At 36.6% G+C, this 21775-nt stretch overlaps 1 protein-coding gene across 1 annotated transcript in view; it reads left to right on the top strand.

Annotated features, from left to right (window-relative positions):
- The window catches only part of ITGBL1 (integrin subunit beta like 1), a 203500-nt gene that overhangs the window by 158908 nt on the left and 22817 nt on the right, over positions 1 to 21775 (top strand). The window contains exon 8 of the mRNA XM_027065181.2: positions 17451 to 17567. Within this exon, the coding sequence (XP_026920982.1) occupies positions 17451 to 17567 (117 nt within the window). The remainder of the gene's footprint in view (positions 1 to 17450; positions 17568 to 21775) is intronic.

Genomic DNA, 21775 nt, shown 5'->3' on the forward strand with positions numbered 1-21775 from the left:
AGTAATACCATAGTAGCTGCCATTAGAGTCTAACAAATTATCCAACCTGGTCAGACATATTTGGAACATTTAACTAGAAAACAGAACTGGTAGCTATAACTGATGCAGGTTTGTGAATGAAATGCTATAACTACACTTGAGACACTTTAGAGATCATTTAGTCTAATGACCAGAGGTCATTAGTCATTAGACTAATGACTAAATTAGACTAGACTAGAGATCATTTAGTCTTTGCATAGAGAACAAGAAACTGAATCTGTGAAAAGCGAAAGTGACTAGTCCAGGCTAGATAAAACCATTTATTGAAAAATAAACCTTTCTCAACTGTAATGTGATGTCACCTCTGTCATAAGTCAGCTGGCCTTATACTGTATAGGTCTTCTTCCAGTGTTTTCATTTTGTTCCATTTGTCTATTTGTCTGGTATTTTATCAGTAATATATTCTTAAATACTGTAGCTTTATAGGAAGTCTAGTATTGTAATCTCTTCACCCATTTGTCTTCCGTAACAATACTCTGGCTATTTTCATCCCTTTGCATTTACATACTATTAATAACTGAATACTTAGGGATGCATTAAATCTATACAACAATTGTTGGAGAATTAACACTATTAAGGTCCTAATTAATTAACATAGCATACCCTTGCTCCTATTTATATGTTCTTTAATTTCACTTAGTAGTTTATAGCTTTCTACATAGAAGACTTAACATCTTTCACAAGTATTCCCATTTTATGTTTTTTATGCTATTAAAAATTAAACTTTTAAAGAAATTTCATGTTTATGCTATGTTAAAATGCAACTAAATTTTAAAATATTAACCACTTGTGTCTTATGACCTTGCGAAATTTACTTCTTAATTTTAATGGTTTATATGTAGTTTTTTTTCCTACTAGTATAGTCACTCCATAGGTGAATAATGACAGTATTATTTTGTCCTTTTTTATGCTTTTTAGTTCTTTTTCTTGCCTTAGAATACTCTATAAGACATCTGTATGATATTGATTAGAAATAGAGATAGTGGACATTCTTGTCTTTCTCCCAATCTTTGGTAAAATGTTTTCAGTATTTTGCTTCTAACTATGATGTTTGCTATAGATTTATTTTAGACCATAATCAAAATAAGGAAGATAAGAAAGTTATCTTTTATTCTTTAATTTTTTTGCATGAAGGAGCTTTGAATATTGTCAAATATATAATATGCACCTATTTAGATGATGGTATTTTTTCTGTTAATGTGATGAAATATTTTGATTGATTTTTTAATGCTAAACCAGCTCTTTAATCCTGGACTAAACCCTTTTGGATATGAATCTTTTTAAAAATGGCTGGATTCCATTCTTCACAGAGCTAGAATGAACAATCCTAAAATTTGTATGGAACTGAAAAAGACCCCGAACAGCCAAAGCAGTCTTGAAAAAGGAAACCAAAGCTGGAGACATCACAATCCTAGACTTCAAACTATACTACAAAGCTGTAATCATTAAGACAGTATGGTACTGGCACAAAAATAGACACTCAGATCAACGGAACAGAATAGAGAAACCAGAAATGGACCCACAAATATATGGCCAACTAATCTTTGACAAAGCAGGAAGGAATATCCAATGGAATAAAGACAGTCTCTTCAGCAAATGGTGCTGGGAAAACTGGACAGCGACATGCAGAAGAATGAACCTGGACCACTTGTTTACACCATACACAAAAATAAACTCAAAATGGATGAAAGACCTAAACGTACAACAAAAAGTCACCAAAATCCTGGAGGAGAAAACAAGCAACAACCTCTTTGACCTCAGCCACAGCAACTTCTTAATTGACATGTCTCCAGAGGCAAGGGAAACAAAAGCAAAAATGAACTGTTGGGACCTCATCAAGATAAAAATCTTCTGCACAATGAAGAAACAATCAGCAAAACTAAAAGGCAACTGACAGAATAGGAGAAAATATTTGCAAATGACATATCAGATAAAGAGTTAGTATGCAAAATCTATAAAGAACTTATCAAACTCAACACCCCAAAACAAATAATCCAATGAAGAAATGAGCAAAAGACATGAACAGACACTTTTCCAAAGAAGACATCCAGATGGCTAACAGGCACATGAAAAAATGTTCAACATCACTCATGATCAGGGAAATATAAATCAAAACCACAGTGAGATACCAGCTCACACCTGTCAGAATGGCTGAAATTAACAACTCAGGAAACAATAGATGTTGGTGAGGATGCAGAGAAAGAGGAACCCTTCTGCACTGCTGGTAGGAATGCAAACTAGTGCAGCCACTCTGGAAAACAGTATGGAGATCCCTCAAAAAATTAAAAATAGAGCTATTCTAAGACCCAGCAATTGCAATACTAGGTATGTATCCAAAGGATACGGAGTGCTGATTCAAAGGGGCACATGCACCCCAATGTTAATAGTCACACTATCAACAATAGTCAAAGTATGAAAAGAGCCCAATGTCCATTGACTGATGAAAGGATAAAGAAGATGTGGTAGATTTATACACATGCACACACACACACACACACACACACACACACAATGGAATATTACACAGTGATCAAAAATAATGAAATCTTGCCATTTGCCACAATGTGGATAGAGTTAGAGTGTATTATGCTAAGCAAAATAAGTCAGAGAAAGACAAATTTCATATGATTTCACTCATATGTGGAATTTAAGATACAAAACAGATAAACATAAGGGAAGGGAAGCAAAAATAATATAAAAACAGACAGAGAGAGAGAGAGGGAAACCATAAGAGACTCTTAAATACAGAGAACAAACTGAAGGTTGCTAGAGGGGTGTTTGGTGGGGGGATGGGCTAAATGGACAAGGGGCATTAAGGAGGACACTTGTTGGCATGAGTAAGTGATGAATCATTGGGTTCCACTCGTGAAATCATTATTACACCATATATTAACTAACTTGGATTTATTTTTTTAAATAAATAAATAAGTAAAAGAAAATGGCTGGATTCAAAGTCTGTGAGAGATTGATTTGGAACATTTGTTTTCTATGATGTCCTTGTGTGATTTTGTTGTCAAGGTTATTATACCATCATGAAATTTAAATTCTAGCCTTTGACTTTTATAAGAAATTATTTTGATTCTATAGACATTTTTCATTTATATTTTCCCCTATATTTTGGGTTTTATTTTTCATTATTTTAGTGTTTATATTTTGGATCATTTTCATAGTGTGTGAGAAACTTTTCTTTAGTATTTTTTCTGATAAGGCTCTTCTGGTCATCACTTCTTTTAGTTTTTGTTTGTCTGGGGGTGTTTTCATTTTGTAATCAAATTGGAAGGATATTTTTGTTAGGTATAGAACTGTAATTTGACAGTTTCTTTCAGAATTTTAAATGTCATTCCATTGCTGTCTGGCATAAGCATTTTTTTGATTATTCAGTTGTCAGTGTTCTTGATTTTTTTCTTTGAAGGTAATGCATCTTTTTATCTCTGACTACTTTTAAGGCTTTCTCTTTGTCTTTCAGCAATTGACTATGCTGTGTCTCACCTAAGATTTGTGGTTTTCTATATATTTATTCTCCTTAAGCTTCATGAAACTTCTCGAATCTATAGTTCAAATTTTTTGGCACTTGTTTTAGTTTACTAGGGCTGCCATACTAAACTACTACCAAGTGCGTGGCTTAAATAATAGAAATTTATTTCCTCACAGTCCTAGAGGCTGTAAGTCCAAGATTAAATGTGATCAAGGTTGATTTTTTCTGAGGGTCTCTCTCCTTGGTTTGTACATGACCATATTCTCTCTGTGTCTTCACATGATCTTCCCTTAATGTGTCTATGTTTTAATCTTCTCTTTTATAAAATCACCAGGTTTGAGTCTCCCTTGAATGGCCTATTTTAACCTTAATTACCTCTTTAGAGATCCTATCTCCAGATATAGTCACATTCTGAGGTACTGGGGATTAGGAATTCAACAGATGATTTTTTTGGGGGGGAGGGCACAATTCAGCCCATATTAGAAATGTTTTCTCCATTATCTCTTAAAATATTACTTCTGCCTCATTCTATCTTTTATTTCTCGGAACAATGCATGACATATTATTTCATGTCCAGTAGGTCTTTTATGCTCTCTTCCCCTCATTCTTTTTGTTTTCTATGCTTCATTCTAGGTATTTTCTACCAACCTACTTCCACTTTACTGATCGTCTCTTCTATGTCTAATCTACCATTGTATCTCTTATTCAGTTTTAATTTCATTTACTGTATTTTTTAACTCAGAATTTCCATTTAATTTTTTTACATATAATTCTCTGGTGAATTTCTCCATTTAGTAACATAGTTTCTTGAATATATTAATCATAGTTATTCTAAAATCCATTACTGATAATTCCAGTTTAGTCATCTGTATCATTTTTGGATCTCTTTTTATTGTCTATTTTTTCTTTTTCATTTTTGGTCACTCTATCCTATCTTTTGACATATGTGGGGGTTTTTTTATTAAGCATAAATACGGTTTAATAAAATTTATAGAATTTTGTAAGTTATGCTATCTTTCTTGAAGAGATTTTTTTTTCTAGAAGACATGTGCGAAAGAAGATAGATAATATTAATCCAATTAGGATTTGAAATGATTTCTACAGTGAAAACCTGGGATGTTTATATGATGTCTGTCAATGCCCTCTTTTTCAAAGTTTCCTGAATTCCAATTGCTATTTTTCTAGTTAGATGAAGTCAAAACTCTGTTTAGTTTATTCACCTGTTAGATATTGCTTTTTCCTTGCCCTAAAAAGTTTCAGATTTCACAATACAGGAAGAGGATTATTTGCAGAGAAGGTGGAACTTACATCCCTCTGGTTTCTTTTTCTTTAGGTTGTTGGCCACTTAAATCCAGGCTGCCTTGGGAGCCTTTGACTTAATCTTATAGCTGGATTTTTGCTAGCCAAAAATGATTATTGAAGCTAGAGACAAAATGGAGACAGGAATTTCAGGTGCAATAGGATTTTGTTGAAAAGTAATGCCATTATAAAATCCCTTTTAAAGAAATAGCATTATTTAATATAGAGACCATGAGTTATCTGAAAGATATTGTTGGCAGAGGAAAAAAAAAAGAAATTGGAAGTTCATATAGAGGTAGAAGCATATTAGGCTCTGAAAAATGGAATACTACTTCCAATTATATAAGAAATATAAAAAATTATTATATATGTGGATCTATTTAGGGAAGCTTTTTACTCTTTAAGTTACATGTTTATTTAATTTTGAAATGTTAAATACTGTGCCACAAACCAACATCATAGTGGTACTTAAGAAACCCAAATGAATACTTAAAAATAGATTTTTATTTCGGTATTTTTAGAGGTACTTATTAAGTAGGTATTCCCAATTTTGAAAATTTTTAAATTGATAGGTTAAGTTATTCCCTAGGTTATTAAGCATATAAGTAGTCAGTATTAAATTCTGTCTTGGGTCTTCCTGAGTTAAGAACACAAACTCTTAACTCTTATCAAAGATTCCCTTCTTAGGGAGCTAACCCCTGTCATGGCAGTGCCTTCCATTAGGGAATACTCTGACAAGTAGTATTCTGACAAGTTATTTATTACAGTATACTAAGCTCTGCTTCCTTATTACTCTAACTTATTAATTCTGAATATGCTAACTGTGCTGTAAAATACCGAAGTTCAATAAGTTTTTTATATTTATAAATTTTAAGTTTATTGAATTTCTAACATTTTTGGCTGTGCAATTCCCAGGCTCTGCATATGTTTGACACTGCATTATTGAAAAAATTGGCCTAAATCCTGAATATGATGTTAAAGAATATTTCCCAAAACTGAATGTAAAATGCGTGGGTCGGTATATGCATAATTATTGATAAGACTTTATTTTTTAAGAAAATTTAGTTACTTAGATACATTATGTCTAGAGTTTTACTTACATATGTTTAAATTTTAAAATATTTTTATTTTTAAACAATTTCAAACTTAGAAGACCTAAGAATAGTGTAAAGAGCTTTTTTACATGAACCATTTGAGGATAAATTGCTCACATGGGGTTCTGTCACCTTCAAATTTAAATGTACTTGTATATATACATTCTCATATTATGTATACACTTATATATATATATATACACAATGTTTTTTCTAATGTTTTATGATTTGGTGAAATCAGTATTAGGAACCAAAAATAGTACAAAAAAGGCTATCATTAGGAAATATTGCTTTTTGGTTAATTTTTTCTAATTTTAAAAGCCTACCTTGTCATTCATGGAAAATGTATTATTTATTGTGACATAGATTTCATTGTTAAATTTGTTAAATAAATTTCCTAATTATCTCTGATGTGGGGAGAAAGTTCACAATTATTTCAAATCAATTTAATTACCACTGAAATGTGTATTAAGGAAGTGATATATTCACTCACACTTTGGAATTTTTTTTAAATGACAAAACCCAAGGATTTAATAGTGACTAGGGCCTGATTCCACACTACCCTTCCATTGCCCAAATAAAGTTTATTTTCAAGAAACTTTCTGTAAAAACATTTCTTTGATTCTATCAAACACAGCACTCTCACTGGTGAATGGCAGTTGTTGCCTATGACTACCCTATGGCATTTGTCCCATAGAGTCTTTCATGGTGAATTACAGTTGTATGTGTTTATTTATGACCTAGAATGGGATAATTAAAGTCAATACCAAGAAAAGGCCCAGATATGATAGGATTTATGTTTGCAGAATCTCCAGATCTTGTTTCTGAAACAAGGTACTATTCATTGTCCAGCTAATGGGTTCACCCACTAGGAAGAAGGAGATTCTTATTTTAACTGATACTGGGCACTTCATGATGGGCCACACTCATCAATTACTTAAGCTCCATATTTTTTAACCTCAGTCATTCACTGACTTTTCAAACCTTCGACCTGCTGCAGAAGGTTTCTGACTTACGTTGACAAATGAGTGTGATATTTCTCCCTAATTTATAAATGTCTTTGTTAGAAAAAAAAATGAATCTTGAGTAATGGTTATTTTAGAAACTATCTTAAGGTTGAAATAGTGCCATAATCTAATTTAGAAGCCTAATGGATGTCCTCAGTGATGCTTTGTTTGATACATTGGAAAATATTTAGGGGAAAGTGAGACCTGGTACACCAATTTCCCATTTTCAGTTTTAGGCACTTTAGGGCAGGCAACAGAAAATTCTATTAGTTCTACATTTGCTTAAATGTCTCATTTCCTCACATATTCCATGATTGATTATTCTAATCCTCGTGTACTAAGACAGTACAAACAGAAGAATTGACATTTATCCATATTTTTAAAAGTCATGAGCAACTCTTCCTTGGCTGATAATTGTGATGTCAATGTGACTTGAATTATGAGAAGAAGTCTCACCTCCCATTTTGGGAGGTGAAACGTTCTTCTTCCCTTTCAAATGTCTGATGGGAGATTACTTCATTCTCACACACAAAATATTTGTACTCAGATGAAATGGTACAGAATATTATAGTTCTCAAGTGTTTAATTCCATCTCATAGAAATTTCAGGAGAACTTAGGATGCATTTGGCAGGAGTTTTTGTAGTGCAATCAGGTTGCTATGGTAAACCTATTATTTTAGGCAAAGGAGGACTGTGTTAGTAAAGTGCTAATCTCTTTTCTGTTTTATGTGAGCCTCTAATTACTATCTAGCTATTGAGCGTGTACTGCAAGTGTGGTTTTTACCATTTTAAAAAGTGAAAGAAAATAAGGTCATAGAGAGTGTGCCTGCTGTTACTGCACTAACAGGTGCATTTGAGAATATAGTGCTCTTCCTAGTTAATCTCATTCTGGATCAGGAACTACAGGTGTTTGTTTGTTTGTTTAGAGAAATGGAATAGGAAAGGAATGGATTTTATGTGAGTAATTGAGATGCAAGCTTCCCAACATGTTTTCTATTGTAAAAATGTAAGTAACATCTATTGTTTATTGAGCACTTACCTTGTGTCAGGCCTTGTTTTATGTACTTTATATGCACTACAACGTTTAGCATTTACAATAACATTTTTATCAGTTTTATTATTATTCCCATCACAGGACCACAATAAATTAGGTTTAACTGATTCTTCCAAGGAATTACATTTAATGGTGGACATGCCAAGATTAGAATCTAAATTTATTTAATGTCGGATCCCATGCTTTTAGTTGTATCTGGGCCACAAAATGTATCTCCCTTTCTCTTTACCTTACTGACATTTAACAAACACTTTGAGACTTATTGCCACATCCAGGTCACCTTTATCAGAAACTTTTTCTAACCTTGTCAGGTGTGTGTGCTTGTATATTTCACCTTTAGTCCCTCCACTAATGAAAGTTTTTAAATGTTCTCCTTTATTTTGTATCTTCCGTATCTAGCATAATACTTAACCCATAGTTGATATCCAAAATGTGTTTGTTGAATGAATGAATGAGGGAGTGATCAAATTGGTACAGATATTCAAGGTTGATGAGCCCAGTTGAATCTATTCTTGAGCATGAACATGTTTTCTATGCGGTATAGTTTGAAGGAAGTGAGAATCATTCTCCACCTAAACACCTCAAATGTCAGCATATAAGGTAGAAGTGATTTGTGTGTTTGGTTGTGTGTTGTGTTTTCAGTTATGGTCTCTGCAGATGTTTTCAGTCTTTGTTATTCAGGTCCATATATCTAACATGCGGTGTCTGAAAATTCCAGATTATAATCCTGCACAAATGCACAAGCATATTATTGGCAGTAATGGAGAAGATTCAGTTGGTCATTAGCATCTAAAGCAGTGTGGGTTTACCCAATTAGTTTATGAAGGGACTCTTCCTTAACTGTTAATACGTGAGATGAGGGATTAGTGTCTATCTTGTTTATCTTTGTATCTCCTCATCTAGCATATAGTAACTAGTCACTGATGGTTTGAAAGCTGTGCCCTGTGGAGATGAGGCCTTAAAAAGAGAAGTTTGAAAAGAGTGAAGGTTAGGAGAAGGCAGAGTCTAAAGATTTAGAGATTTGTCATGGTTAAGATTGTATAAGAAGAGGAATCCAAGAAGAAAAGAAATTCCCGGAAGAAAGAGGGAGGGGACAAACGTGTGTGTGTGTGTGTGTGTGTGTGTGGAGAGAGAGAGAGAGAGAGAGAGATGGAAGAGGTTCGTTGGGGGACAAAGAAGGGAATGGATGAAGAGGAGGAATAGGAGGTAAAGGAAGAAGAGATATATAGTCTAAAAAATAAATGTCACCTTCACAGTTTCACATTGTTAGCTTTATATCAGTTTTGGGAAATCAGCTTCTAGCAGAGATAAACACCTTTTCTTCAGACAATGCTTGTAGATCTCTCTCCATTCTCATTTAGAAAGAGTCACCCAAACATCCCTAACTATTAAAAAGGACAACCAACAATAGTTCTATAAACAATTGAGGAATAAGAGTTGACCTTTCCATCCTTCACACACTCTGTGACCTTGAGAGATAACCTTTTCACCCTGTGTCCTTGAGAAAGTAACGTATTATCTCATTCTCAGAGACTCATTTTCCTTATCTGTAAATTGTAGGGCTAGTTGGACTTGATCATCCTCCATGATTTTCTATCTCTAACAATCTCCAATTTTATGAAATAATTAAACGAATATTTCTCCCATAGCTGTGCTCTGGTAGTTAATAAGGATGAAAACTAGTGAGATTAATAAATAAGGAGTATTTTTTAGTTTTAAATTTTTATTTAAATTCTTGTTAGTTAACATATAGTATAATATTAGTTTCAGGTATAGAATTTAGGGATTCATCACTTACATACAACACCCAGTGCTCATCACAACAAGTGCCCTCCTTAATACCCATCACCCATTTAGCCCATCTCCCGCCCACCTCCTCCCTGGTAACCATCAGTTTGTTCTCTATAGATAAGAGTCTATTTCTTGACTTGTCTCTCTCTTTTTTTCCCCATGTTCATTTGTTTTGTTTCTTAAATTCTCCATAGGAGTGAAATCATAAGGTATCTTTCTCTGACTGACTTATTTCGTTTAGCATAATACACTCGAGCTCCATCCACATCATCGCATATGGCAAGATTTCATTCTTTTTGCTGGCTGAGTAACATCCATTGTGTGTGTGTGTGTGTGTGTGTGTGTGTGTGTGTGAGTGTGTACTCACACCAATTCTTCTTTATCCATTCTTTGGTAGATGGACACTTGGACTCTTTCCATAATTTGGCTATTGTTGATAATGCTGCTATAAACATATTTATAAATAAATAAAGTTTTAATCTTTTAATTTCTAAAAATGTAAATGAGGCAATCTACCTTTTATAAAGGTATCAAGCTGCTCTTTTATTTCATCTTATAATTTAATGGTACGTAGTTATCCTATAGGTAGAAAGAAAGTCCTATTTTCTCTTTCTACTTTGGTATTAAAATAAAGGTATTTTATTTGTCTATTCCTTGAAGCATCTTGTGGGTAAAATCTAAAACACTGTAAATTAGGGTTTCTCCAGGCTATATCAGGTAAAATCTTATTAACTTGGAACTTTTGGAGCTTTCAAATATTTTAATGAACCAGGTGACTTCCCTTCAAAGTATAATTATTTTAAATTTGCAGTTTATTTCCATGAGATTCACTAAGAGATATAAATAATTTATGTTCATACTGATCATCATGTAGTATTTCTATTTTGAATGATCCATTTTGTCCTTAGTCTATTTTTCTCATGGGTGTGCATTATTGGTAATTTATATATGAGCTCATATGTATGGTCATTTTTTTTGAGAGAGATAGAGAGAGCATACGCTTGGGGGAGGAGCAGAGAGAGAAAGGTAGAAAGAGAAATCCCAAGCAGGCTCCACACTGCCACCACAGAGCCCAACACAGGACTCAAACCCACAAACCATGAGATCATGACCTGAACTGAAACCAAGAGTTGGACGCTTAACCAACTGAGCCACCCAGGTGCCCCATATAGTTATTTTTTATGTTTTATTTGTGCAAATATTTTGTCTCTGTTTATTGTTTATGTGTCAGTCTTATGTTATTGTTGTTTTAAATATTGTTTATGGTAAAACTTGTCAGTTTTTTAGTGTTTCTGGTTTGTTGTCATGTTTTGGATAGTCTTTCCCACCCGAGGGTTATGAAAACTCCCACCTATATTCCTGTCCAGGATTTTATGTGTTAAATTTCTACATTTAAATGTTGAATACGTTGGGAATTTATTTAGTTGCAATGAATGAGTTAAGTAAAGGGTCTGATCTTTTTGCAACATAGCTCACTGGTTGTAGGAGACTTGTTTGGTAAATAATCCATGATGCCCAAGAAAATATATAGCATATTAACTTATAACATTATGAATCGTTACAAAGTAGTAACATACAAAACCTTGACCTGGGTGCAAAAATAGAATAATTCCGGGATCCCAAGAGCTCCCACCCACCCCTCCTCAATTACTATCAACACCCTCCTCTGCAAAGATGACCATTATTCTCACTTTTAAGGTGTTCTTGCCTTTCTTTAAAAAAATATTTTAGAGAGAGTTGGGGAGAGAGGCAGAGGGAGAGAGAGAGAAACAGAGAGACAGAGAGACAGAGAATCTTAAGCAAGCTCCACGTGGAGCCTGACATGGGGCTTGATCCCAGGACCCTGGGATCATGACTTGAGCTGAAATCAAGAATCAGACACTCAACTGACTGAGCCCCCAGGAGACCCTCTATGCCTTTCTTTAAAGTTTGCCTCCTAAATATATATCCCCAAACACTATGAAGTTTAGTGTTGTTGTGTTGTGAAATATTTCAAACAATATATGTCATTTCGTGGCTGACTTCTTGCACTCTACATTATGTGTTGAAGATTCAAGCATGATGTGGCAAGTAGCAGTGTCTCCTTCACTCTAATTGTACAGTGATCCCCTTAGGAATATAACTGACACTTATATATTCTGTCACTGATGGATATTTGAGTCTCCTTTGAGACTATTAGGAATAGTGTTGCTATGATTGTTCTGGAACATCTCCTGGTACAAATGAGTATAATTTTCTCCAGTGAATATGACCAAGAATTGAGTTGCTGGTTCATAGATTATGCATATTGACTTTACTAGATAATGCTAAGCAGTATTCCAGAATATTCTGCCAATGTATAACTGTACCAGAAGTAAAAAATATGCCCTGTGTTTCCACGCCATTTTCAAAACTTGTTACAGTCAGTTCTTAAATGTTTACTCATGTGGTTGGCTTGGGATAGAATTTCAATATGGTTTTACTTTGCATTTCCCATATGATTTAGAAGGGAGTATCTTTTCAAATGTCTACAGACCGTGTGAATTTTCTATTAAAACAAATATTAAAAATGTTGCCCATTCAGTTTTGTAATTATAATAGTAAATTTTGTCAATAATACTCAAAACAAGTGTGTAATATTTGGAAATATCATTCTCCAACACTGTTATTTGGAGTTAATGCCTTGTGAAATGAAACAGGATATAGAAGGATAGCAGAAATTACAGACTTACATATCCCTTGTTTAGAATTATACTCCCATATCTGATTAGGTGCTTCACACAAAACAGATCCTTCATATTTGCTGAATTTCAGATGTGAAACAGTTTGGAATCTGTCAGTTTGGAATAAGTGCATGAGGGTTTTAAATTTTAACATGGTACTTACAGAAAAGTATACTCCAAGGCCAACATATGCACGTGTTTAGCTCTCTTAGTGAGTGTAAGAAAACTTAAAGATGATATTAAAGTGAGGTGTATTTTATTTCTTAAAATGACTAGTTGTGCATAGCAGTATGAACTGCATTTTGTCAGTCTTGGAGTGTTTCTTTATTGCATGGAAGTGTCAAATTAGAAATGTTTAAGTAAAGTCTTTTTAAATCAGAACTTCTAGATACCTGCATTAGGTCATTACTCTATGCTAATGTGTAAGCCTTAAAATACAGTACATAAGGATTGCCATACCATGTATCATTGGACTGACTTTTTGTGTGCTCTTAAAGGTTATCTGCTTTTTTAAAATGTAATAGGAATGGACAGACTCAGTGTAAAGTTCACGTAAGTTTTGGTTGGATGATATTGATGATGTTGGCTGAATTAGTTTCTTCTCAGATGGTTATTTCTGTCCTTTCCATCTGTTCTTGAATTATCTTTTCAAAAATTACTCGGCTTATTTGTATTTCTTTGAGTGTATCTTTCTTTAGATTCTCATCCCAATTTGTTATACAAAATGGCACTTATTAGTGCTAGACGTACAAACTTCCACTATCCTTCATTCTTACTTATGTGAATACTGATAGTCATTTGAGAAGCTACATTTATATCTCCACAACACTAAAACAGCCATTGAAATAATAATATCATTTAGCAAATAAAGGAAGGAGATTGGATTCAGTCTCTTATTGAAAAAGTGAAAGACAATAAATCTGTCAGTGTTTCGTACTCCATCAACAGAGAACTTTGCTGGCTGCCAATAGGTTATTAATCTCACTGTCAGCCTGGACCTCAGAGAGTTCAGTATTTGTGGTCGATTCAAGCATGCGCTTATCTAGTATAAAGTTTACATTCAGTGATCCCTAGTAAGGGATGTGTACACCCCTAGTAAGGGGTGTGTACAAATTACTGTGGGATCAGAGAGAAAGAACAACTCATTGAGGTAACCCAACAGGGATGGCGAGGAAAGTTTCATAGAGGAGAGGAGATCTGAGTTGGCTGTTGAACATTGGATTGGAAGGTATAGAGAAAGTGGTAGAGTGCACAACAGAGAGAATAACTGGAGCAAAAATCAGTCTCTGAACATGAGTGTACTGTGAACACTGGATGTGTACTGGGAAAGGTGAGTTGGACCAGGGGTGGAGAGCTCTGTTGAGGAATTTGATCTCTGCCCTGAAGGTCCCGTGGGACCATTAATTGAAAAAGGGTTACATAATCATAGACATGTTTTAAGAAAGTGGATCTGGGGCGCCTGGGTGGCTCAGTAGGTTGATCCTTGATTTGGGCTCAGGTCATGATCTCATGATCCATGAGATCAAGTCCCACATCGGGCTCCACACTGACAGCATGGAGCCTACTTGGGAATCTCTCTCTCCCTCTCTCTTTGCCCCTTCCCTGCTCATACTCTTTCTTCCATTCCCTTGCTCTTGCTCTCTCTCACAATAAACAAATGAACATAAAAAAAAGTGGATCTTATGAAATTTCAAACTGGAAGGAGAAGAATAGTTTATTAAAAGAAAAAAGGAATCAAATATATCAAATATATATATATATATTTGATATATATATTTGATATATATATATATTTGATATATATATTTGATATATATATACATATATATATCAAATATATAAGATTTGGTGACAGATCAAATGATGGTGACCTTCTCCTGATAACAGGATACAGGAAGAGAAGTAGGTTTGTGAATAAAGGTGATGGGCTTGCTGTGGGACATATTTCATTGATGTAACTGTGGGAAGCACAAATGAAGTTTTTCTGGCCAATTGGAAAGGCATATTTATTCTGGAGGAGACATTCTAAATTTAAGTTCTATCATTAAAGCTCATGTGTTGTGGGAATATTACTAAACTATTTACATGCAGTGATTGTTTAGTGCATCTGTTCAATAAGTATCGATTCAAACATCATAAGGACACACAAGAAGGCAGTTGATTCTGCTGTATTTGTGAAGGTACATGAGTAGCAGGGTGCAAGTATCGTGGATTTGGTGACATTGGATATTGGAAGATGAGCAGAAATTTAACTGGCAAGTATATGTCTTGGTTGGGACTGGACTGAAGCTGTGAACTAAGACAGCAAAATAAGGCACTTTAATATGTGGACTGTATGAACGACTGACTCTTCATTAATTTTCTGTAATAAATTAGCCTGTCTTGATTTATGATTTTTTGCCTTTCCATATGAAGTTTCTATAGCCTGTGAACTGTATTACAGCTGTAGCTATAAAGTAAGTCAGCTAACAGTTGGCTTAATATAGCTTTTTAAAACCCCAACAGATTCATGACCCAAAAAAAACCCCAAAAAACAAAAAAACACACCAAGAAATGCAGAGTGGCTAATTATTCTCCAATATTTGAAAAAGGATACCTGAATTATAATCTGCTAGGGAAAAAATGAACCTAGGGCTGAGTATGAACACTTTTCAGTGTAACTTTATAGAAGAAATACAAGACAGAAACTGTCCATAATGAAATAAATGAAACGTTGATATCCGAATCCATATGCCAGCATTTCTATCATCCTTTCCAGAGAGGCACAGAAGCCAATAATGCATATCCGGGAAACTTCCCGAATGCCTTAAAATGTTAATAAATTATCACCACAAATACATATGCCCTCAAACTTAAAAATTGATGTTGATGTGATAACTGGACTGCATTCCCTCTCAGGAATAATGTGGTGGAAGGTTCCCATATCTGTCCATGCAGGACTAGTTAACAGTATGTGGTTGTGCTGCTGATGGTTCTATGGTTAGTCTCTTTGTCTCCACAGTCAAAAAAATGGAATTTTTTGTCATTCACACACACACCCACACACACATACACACACACACACACACACACACCCATGATGAGGGCAGATGTGTTTATGTACACCAGAAGGTAACTGGGGCTCAGGAAATCTGGGTTCCGGTACCAACGTTGCTAATGTCTACTTTGCTGGCCTTACATAAATCATTTAGCCTCTGCTTGCATGGGCTTCCTCATCTATTAAGTACACTGCAGAAAGTCATGGATCCTCTTGACATTTTATAAAAAAATAAATGAGTGCTGGTGTATTTTTCCAAGGAGAGATCTGGGGTCTACCAGTTAAGAGTTCTTGTCTGTGGACAACAGGAACCAACCTCATTAAGTGGGATGGAAAAGGATTTTATTAGAAGGGTTTAGGTGCAGAGTGCAAGCTTGGACAACCAGTTCATGCAACAGCCCAGGGAATCAAGGCCCTGCCAAGAACTAGCCCCTGCTGCCATCACTTTGGAACTGGGTGCCGAGTTCCTCCACTTGTGGACACTCATTTCTGTGCTGTTGCTCTTGCAAACTCTGCCACAGACCCTGTGCCTTTTCTTCCACCCTCAAGAACCAAAGCCCTGGCCAAGACTGTCTGGTGTGTCCCTCTTCTGTCCACCAGTGCGTAGGAAGAGGGAGTATCCCTGGGGAAGGGGAAGAGCTCTGCCTCCTGCTGAACCTGGACCCATCTCTAAGTAGGAAGAGAGACAGGTTGAAGGGCAGCCAGAACAACACTATCTCTTGCAATATCTTCCACCAGATTCTCAAAGGGACGGTGACCCCCACCTCTGCTGCCAGAAAAGATTATGAATCACTGCATTAGATTATCTTTAATTACAGCTCTGAAATTATATGATTCGAAATACTAATTTTCCTTTCTTCCATCATCTACCAACTCAGAATTTCTTTAACAAGATACAAACGCAGCAACAGAATGACTAACAACATTGCAGGGTCAGCCCCGAAGCATCTTATGATCATTTCAGTGGGTGTGTAATTATGATGGTTGGGCTAATGACAGAGAGGAACAGATGTCTTGGAGTAGTCACCCAGCTGAATTTCTGCCAAACCAGCACCGATTCCTCAGACAAAGGGAAATTTTCTTTCTCGTATAGCCTCCCGGTGCTGCATTGAGTATATTAAAATGCAGTCTGGCTTCATGGCTAAGTGCGCAAATTTTAAGGTTAATAAGAATTGATATAAATTTTGAATCTCTTCCTTATGAGCTGGTTCACCGGGGAAGGGAACTTGGCGTCAGTAAGTGTCTGTTTCCTGTTTAGTAAAATGATAGTAATAATGCTGGTCAGTGTGTGGTATGGTGAAAACAAAATGATGGAATTCAAAGAATTGCAGTGTTTGACACGTAGTTACAGCTCAAGAAATAATGATGAAAGCCATAACGATAGTAGTTAAGGAATTCCCAAACTTTGAATCCAACTCATTGCAAAGACCGCTTATACTTTAACATTTCAAGTCAAGAATAATACTGGTATTAAGGTCGTGCACTTTGATACGTGGTCCCTGTTAAAATGAGTTCTATGAATTACAAAATTGATGCCCAATTGTCAAAAAACATCACCTTGAAATGTACCTATGAACATCGTTTGCTTATGTGGCTGATAGAGCCCCAGTAACAATATATAAAATATTTTTTTAAATGACAACGTTATCCTAAGTTATGTCAAAATATGTATGATTTGGTATCATTGGACTAAGTGGAAGATGAAACGCCCAGAGGGTTTAATAAGAGAATTCGTCTTGAAAACCGAACGAAACAAAAGCGTCACTCCAGCTCCCGGCCTCCTTGGCACTTGGTCTTGGTCTTGCCCGAGGCGGGTAAGAAAATTATCTGTGGAACTATTTCCAGGCGCAGCAGGAACAGGCTTCATGGTGTGTTAGTTGTTTGTATCCTTTGGAATCCTGGCCGATTCCGTGACCCTCCTAACAAGTGTGCCCTCCCTGTGCATTTTGCAGGTAAATGCGAATGTGGCAAGTGCACCTGCTACCCTCCGGGAGACCCCAGGGTGTACGGCAAGACGTGTGAATGCGACGGCCGCCGCTGTGAAGGCCTGGACGGCACGGTCTGTGGGGGTAAGCGCTTCTCACAGCTTCGCGGCCAGCTTTGCCTGCCTTTCTTACCCTACTTCTTCTTCTTCTTCTTTTTTTTTTTTTTAACAAAAGGAAACTCTGTTAAAAAAGAAGATAAGATAACCTGAAGGCAATATACAAGTAGACCTAAAAGCATTACACAATTCAGTTTGTAATGATCTTTATTTTCTTGGACTCTTGACTTAGGGATATGTGAAAATACGAAGCCCGCTGGTCACAAAAGGTCGTTGAGATTATGCTAAATCTTGTGAAGATAGTGACAGGTTTTGCTGCACCTGCTCAGTTAGAAATGACATTTCTTGCTCTGCCAATAAAAACTGGTAAGGGAAGCATGTATTACCTGCAAACTTGGGGGTAAAATCACACTCTACTTACAAAAGCACAGAAGATAGACATTCCATTTCCATGATGGCTGGGAGACCCAACAGGAGCTCACCAAAGGTAATAGTCTTCAGAGCAAGGGGGACCTAGGGAGAGGCCAGGCAGCAGAGGGAGTGCAGCACAAATGAGGTCCTTGAGGGCGAACGTGACAGTGTCTACCCAAGCTTCATGCAGCCAAGGGGATGGGGCCAACCCTCAATGTCCTGTTTCAGTCTTGCAAAACTTCATGTTGTAGAGATGATGCCTGCAGACTGCAGCTCCGTGCAGGTGTCCAGAACCAGCAGATAATGATTGTAATGTGATTGGGTGCTATTATCAGGGAAAAACCAAAATGCACAGACAGCTCACTGAAGGCGGGGACGCCATCTACCTGGCATCCCTGTGTGTCTTTCTCTCTGTTCTCTTGCTGACCAACTATAACACACTGGCGATTTGAACAAACATCCTTTGTTCTTTCCTTTCTCTGTGAGCCAAGGGAAGAGGCCCTTGCACAGCCCCAAGAGATTGCTCCTGCTTTCTGCAATTCACAGATGCGACAGGGAGTGAGGTTAGAGGTGTCAGTGTCCCAAAACTAAAAAGTGGCAGAACCCAGGATGTGGGCTCTGACGTTCAGTTCACAGATCTTTCTTGATACCACAGTTTTCCCCAGGGTGACATCAAACTGTTTGGACTTTTTGGCAATATTATTTTTAGTTTAGATTTTTTTTTCTTCATTGGTATCAGTTACCAGAAATATCTAAATTGATTATAGTCTTTTTATTTTTCTGGTAAGTGCTCTATGTTTACTAACTCATTTAATTATTTTTTTTAAGAATCTTTATTTTTGAGAGAGAGGGAGACAGGATTCCAACCAGGCTCTGAGCTGTCAGAGAAGGGCCCGACATGGGGCTTGAACTCATGAACTGTGAGGTCATGACCTGAACCGAAATCGGGAGTTGGACACTTAACCGATTGAGCCACCCAAATGCTCCCTAACTCATGTAGTTCTTACAATGGTATCTAAAGCCCCTACAAAGAACCACATACACATCTTTGCTCTTATTATTAGCATTGTCATTATCTCTGACATGGAGCGTCTATCTCACATGGGTCTCCCTGCCCATCTGCCTCAGTAACTTGGTTGAAATGGTTGATATTGTAGAAACCTATTACATCTACATACCCATAAATTATAGGCCCCTCCCCCCAGTGCATCTCTCTCTACAACTTTGGGGAGGAAATCAAAGATGGCAACAAATCTGTATAACTCCCTGCTAGATGAAATCAAACATGTGTTAGGTAAGTGAGAGAACATCTCACAAAGTAATTTTTTACACTAATACTTGACTCTGCTTGTCTGTACTCTCTGTATTTTGTCCATCTACCCAGAGTTATCTGTGCCCCTGGGAAAACTGATTTTCACTAGCTAAACTAGTAAAACACCAATGTATAAACCAGGATACCAGTTACTTGACATCCAACGAGAAATATAATTGTGCTGGAGACTAGAACACTTTGTAGGGGAACTATGTGGGAAGTAAGATTCAGAGATAAGGATTTGAATGCAAGGGATGTATTGAAAAGGTGAAGGATACATTGTAGGAGAGTGGGTAAGGGAAGGCAGTCAGTTACGATGGTGTTATCAATCCACGGCAGTCAACTGTAGCTTCATCCAAGGACAGGAGATGAACCTCTGGGAGCCCAAGTGAAGCACACAACTCTGATTTTTCCATCAGTCATTGGTCGAGGACTGCTTCTAGGAGCCATGAGCTCGCCTGCCACATCCAGCATGCCTCAAAGGTACACGCATGATCTCAGAGCAGTCTTCTCTAGCTAGAGACACCCTTGGGGCCGAGAACCCTAGGTGGCACTGGGTGGAAGTCCCCAGAACAGTAAGGATGATATTGGTGGGCCCAGCTGCGGCTGCCAAAATATATCTGCCAAAGGAACAGACCACTCATGCCGGGTGGCCTGAGTGTTTTCTCTGGATAGTGCAGCAGACAAACCAGCACAGTCTTATTCTTCAGTACTGGTTAGATTCTGCCAACCATCCGATCCAGCCTTTCTTGATACAGGATGTAACGCAGTAGATTAGACAATAGCTGTAGACATGCTAACACCCCTTATCTTCCTGCTATAGCCCTGGTTACAACTTGGAAGATCCTTACTCACACAGTGAGAAATTAATTCTTAGGTGGTTGATCTCACCGAATAGAGATGGTATCATGGAACTTAATTATCAGAGGACAAAGGCATTTTTGAGTTTGGACAGAACTTTGCTGCTGCTCCTGTGTGCTCAAAAGAAGAGCACAGCCCAGCCAGCAGCAGGCACGTAGCAGCCAGATATGCATAGTATCTTTGATCACTATAATCTATAATTGGATGCATCGTCTCAGTGCTTTTTTCTTAAATTGTAAAAACCAGATCTAAAAAAAATCACCTATGCATTTAATTTCATATTTTAAATCTTATTAAAGACACTTTATTGACCAAAGATTTCCAAATACCTTTCAAGTATGTAAAGTAAAACAATTCTTGGACATTTTCCTTGAAAATATTGTATGTTATTCATAATTTCACTTTCATAGGTGAATAATGTCCTTGAGAGATTTAGGGTTGGGTAATACTGGTATTTTAAAATATGGTCTTTAGGTAACAATGACTTGTTTTTCCTTCCTTCTTCTGCTTCATCAAAGCTCCTTGAGCTGACCAGCCCAGGTGACAGTGTGGGACATTAAATTCTGCCACCATTTCTTCACTAGGACTTCTGCATGCATCTTTATACATACAAGTCAGTGTGTTTTCTGCTTTTCTTGTCATTTACTTGAGTCTTTACTCTGGATGGTCAATCCTATTGTTCAGAGAGGGATAGTTCCAGGACAGAGAGGGAAAGATTTCCCCATCAATGGCCTACTCATGTTTATCCTAAGTAACATACAGCTAGAAAAGCTACATATAACTCACAGCCCACACACACACTCTGTTTAGTATTCCCCAACAAGGCACTGTCTGGTCTTCTCATTCATGGTAGCTATAGTCTATCAAGTTTCCGTGAACACTGAATTAGCAAATACTGAATCATTGCTCCTAAGAAAAATACGGGGCCAACTTCCTGCCTCTGGTCAGAGGATTTTTCATCAACAGATCAATACATACCGTTGTATTATGTTTATTTCTGTTTAAAGACCTTGTATAATGCATACTTGATTTGTTAATATGGAACTCATGGCCAACAGCCCTATGACTCACGTCTGAGTGGAGATTATGTGACAGGTGTTTTCTCCATAAGGCACATTACAGCCTTTTTGCCCTTAGGTACACGAGGCATTTCAGCACTATACTTAGGGGCCATCTCAAACATCAAAATTATCAACAAAAAGCATGAAAATGTGAAAAGCATAGCCCTAAATACACTGCAGAAAGGACACTTCTTTACAGTGTAAGAGTTAACACAAGAGGCAGAGCGTGATCTTCTTTGGCCTTAGCTGAGAACGTGAACCATTCTGCCTGTGTGCTCAAATGACCTGGAAAACTTTAATGAGTATTGATTTCAGGGATACAAATACATTTCAGTGAGTAAGCAAATTCTCAAATGCAGAATTTTCAAATAATGAGAATCAGCTGTAATTCATGTTCTCACTGGGAATATTACCTCCCACCGCAGCTTTGCGCGTGGGCTCAAAGTGGGATTTCTTTAGGACAGCTAATAAAGGTACTGTGATTTTAATTCTTTTATTTTCAGAGCACTGCTTTAGGGGAGGAATTACTTGAGCCTTGGTTATCATAGTCTTGAATTTCATCTCTGTCTCCGCTCTTCTCTGGAAAGAAAA

The sequence above is a fragment of the Acinonyx jubatus genome, chromosome A1 (genome assembly GCF_027475565.1).
Source record: "Acinonyx jubatus isolate Ajub_Pintada_27869175 chromosome A1, VMU_Ajub_asm_v1.0, whole genome shotgun sequence".
In the NCBI taxonomy this organism is placed as follows: domain Eukaryota; kingdom Metazoa; phylum Chordata; class Mammalia; order Carnivora; family Felidae; genus Acinonyx; species Acinonyx jubatus.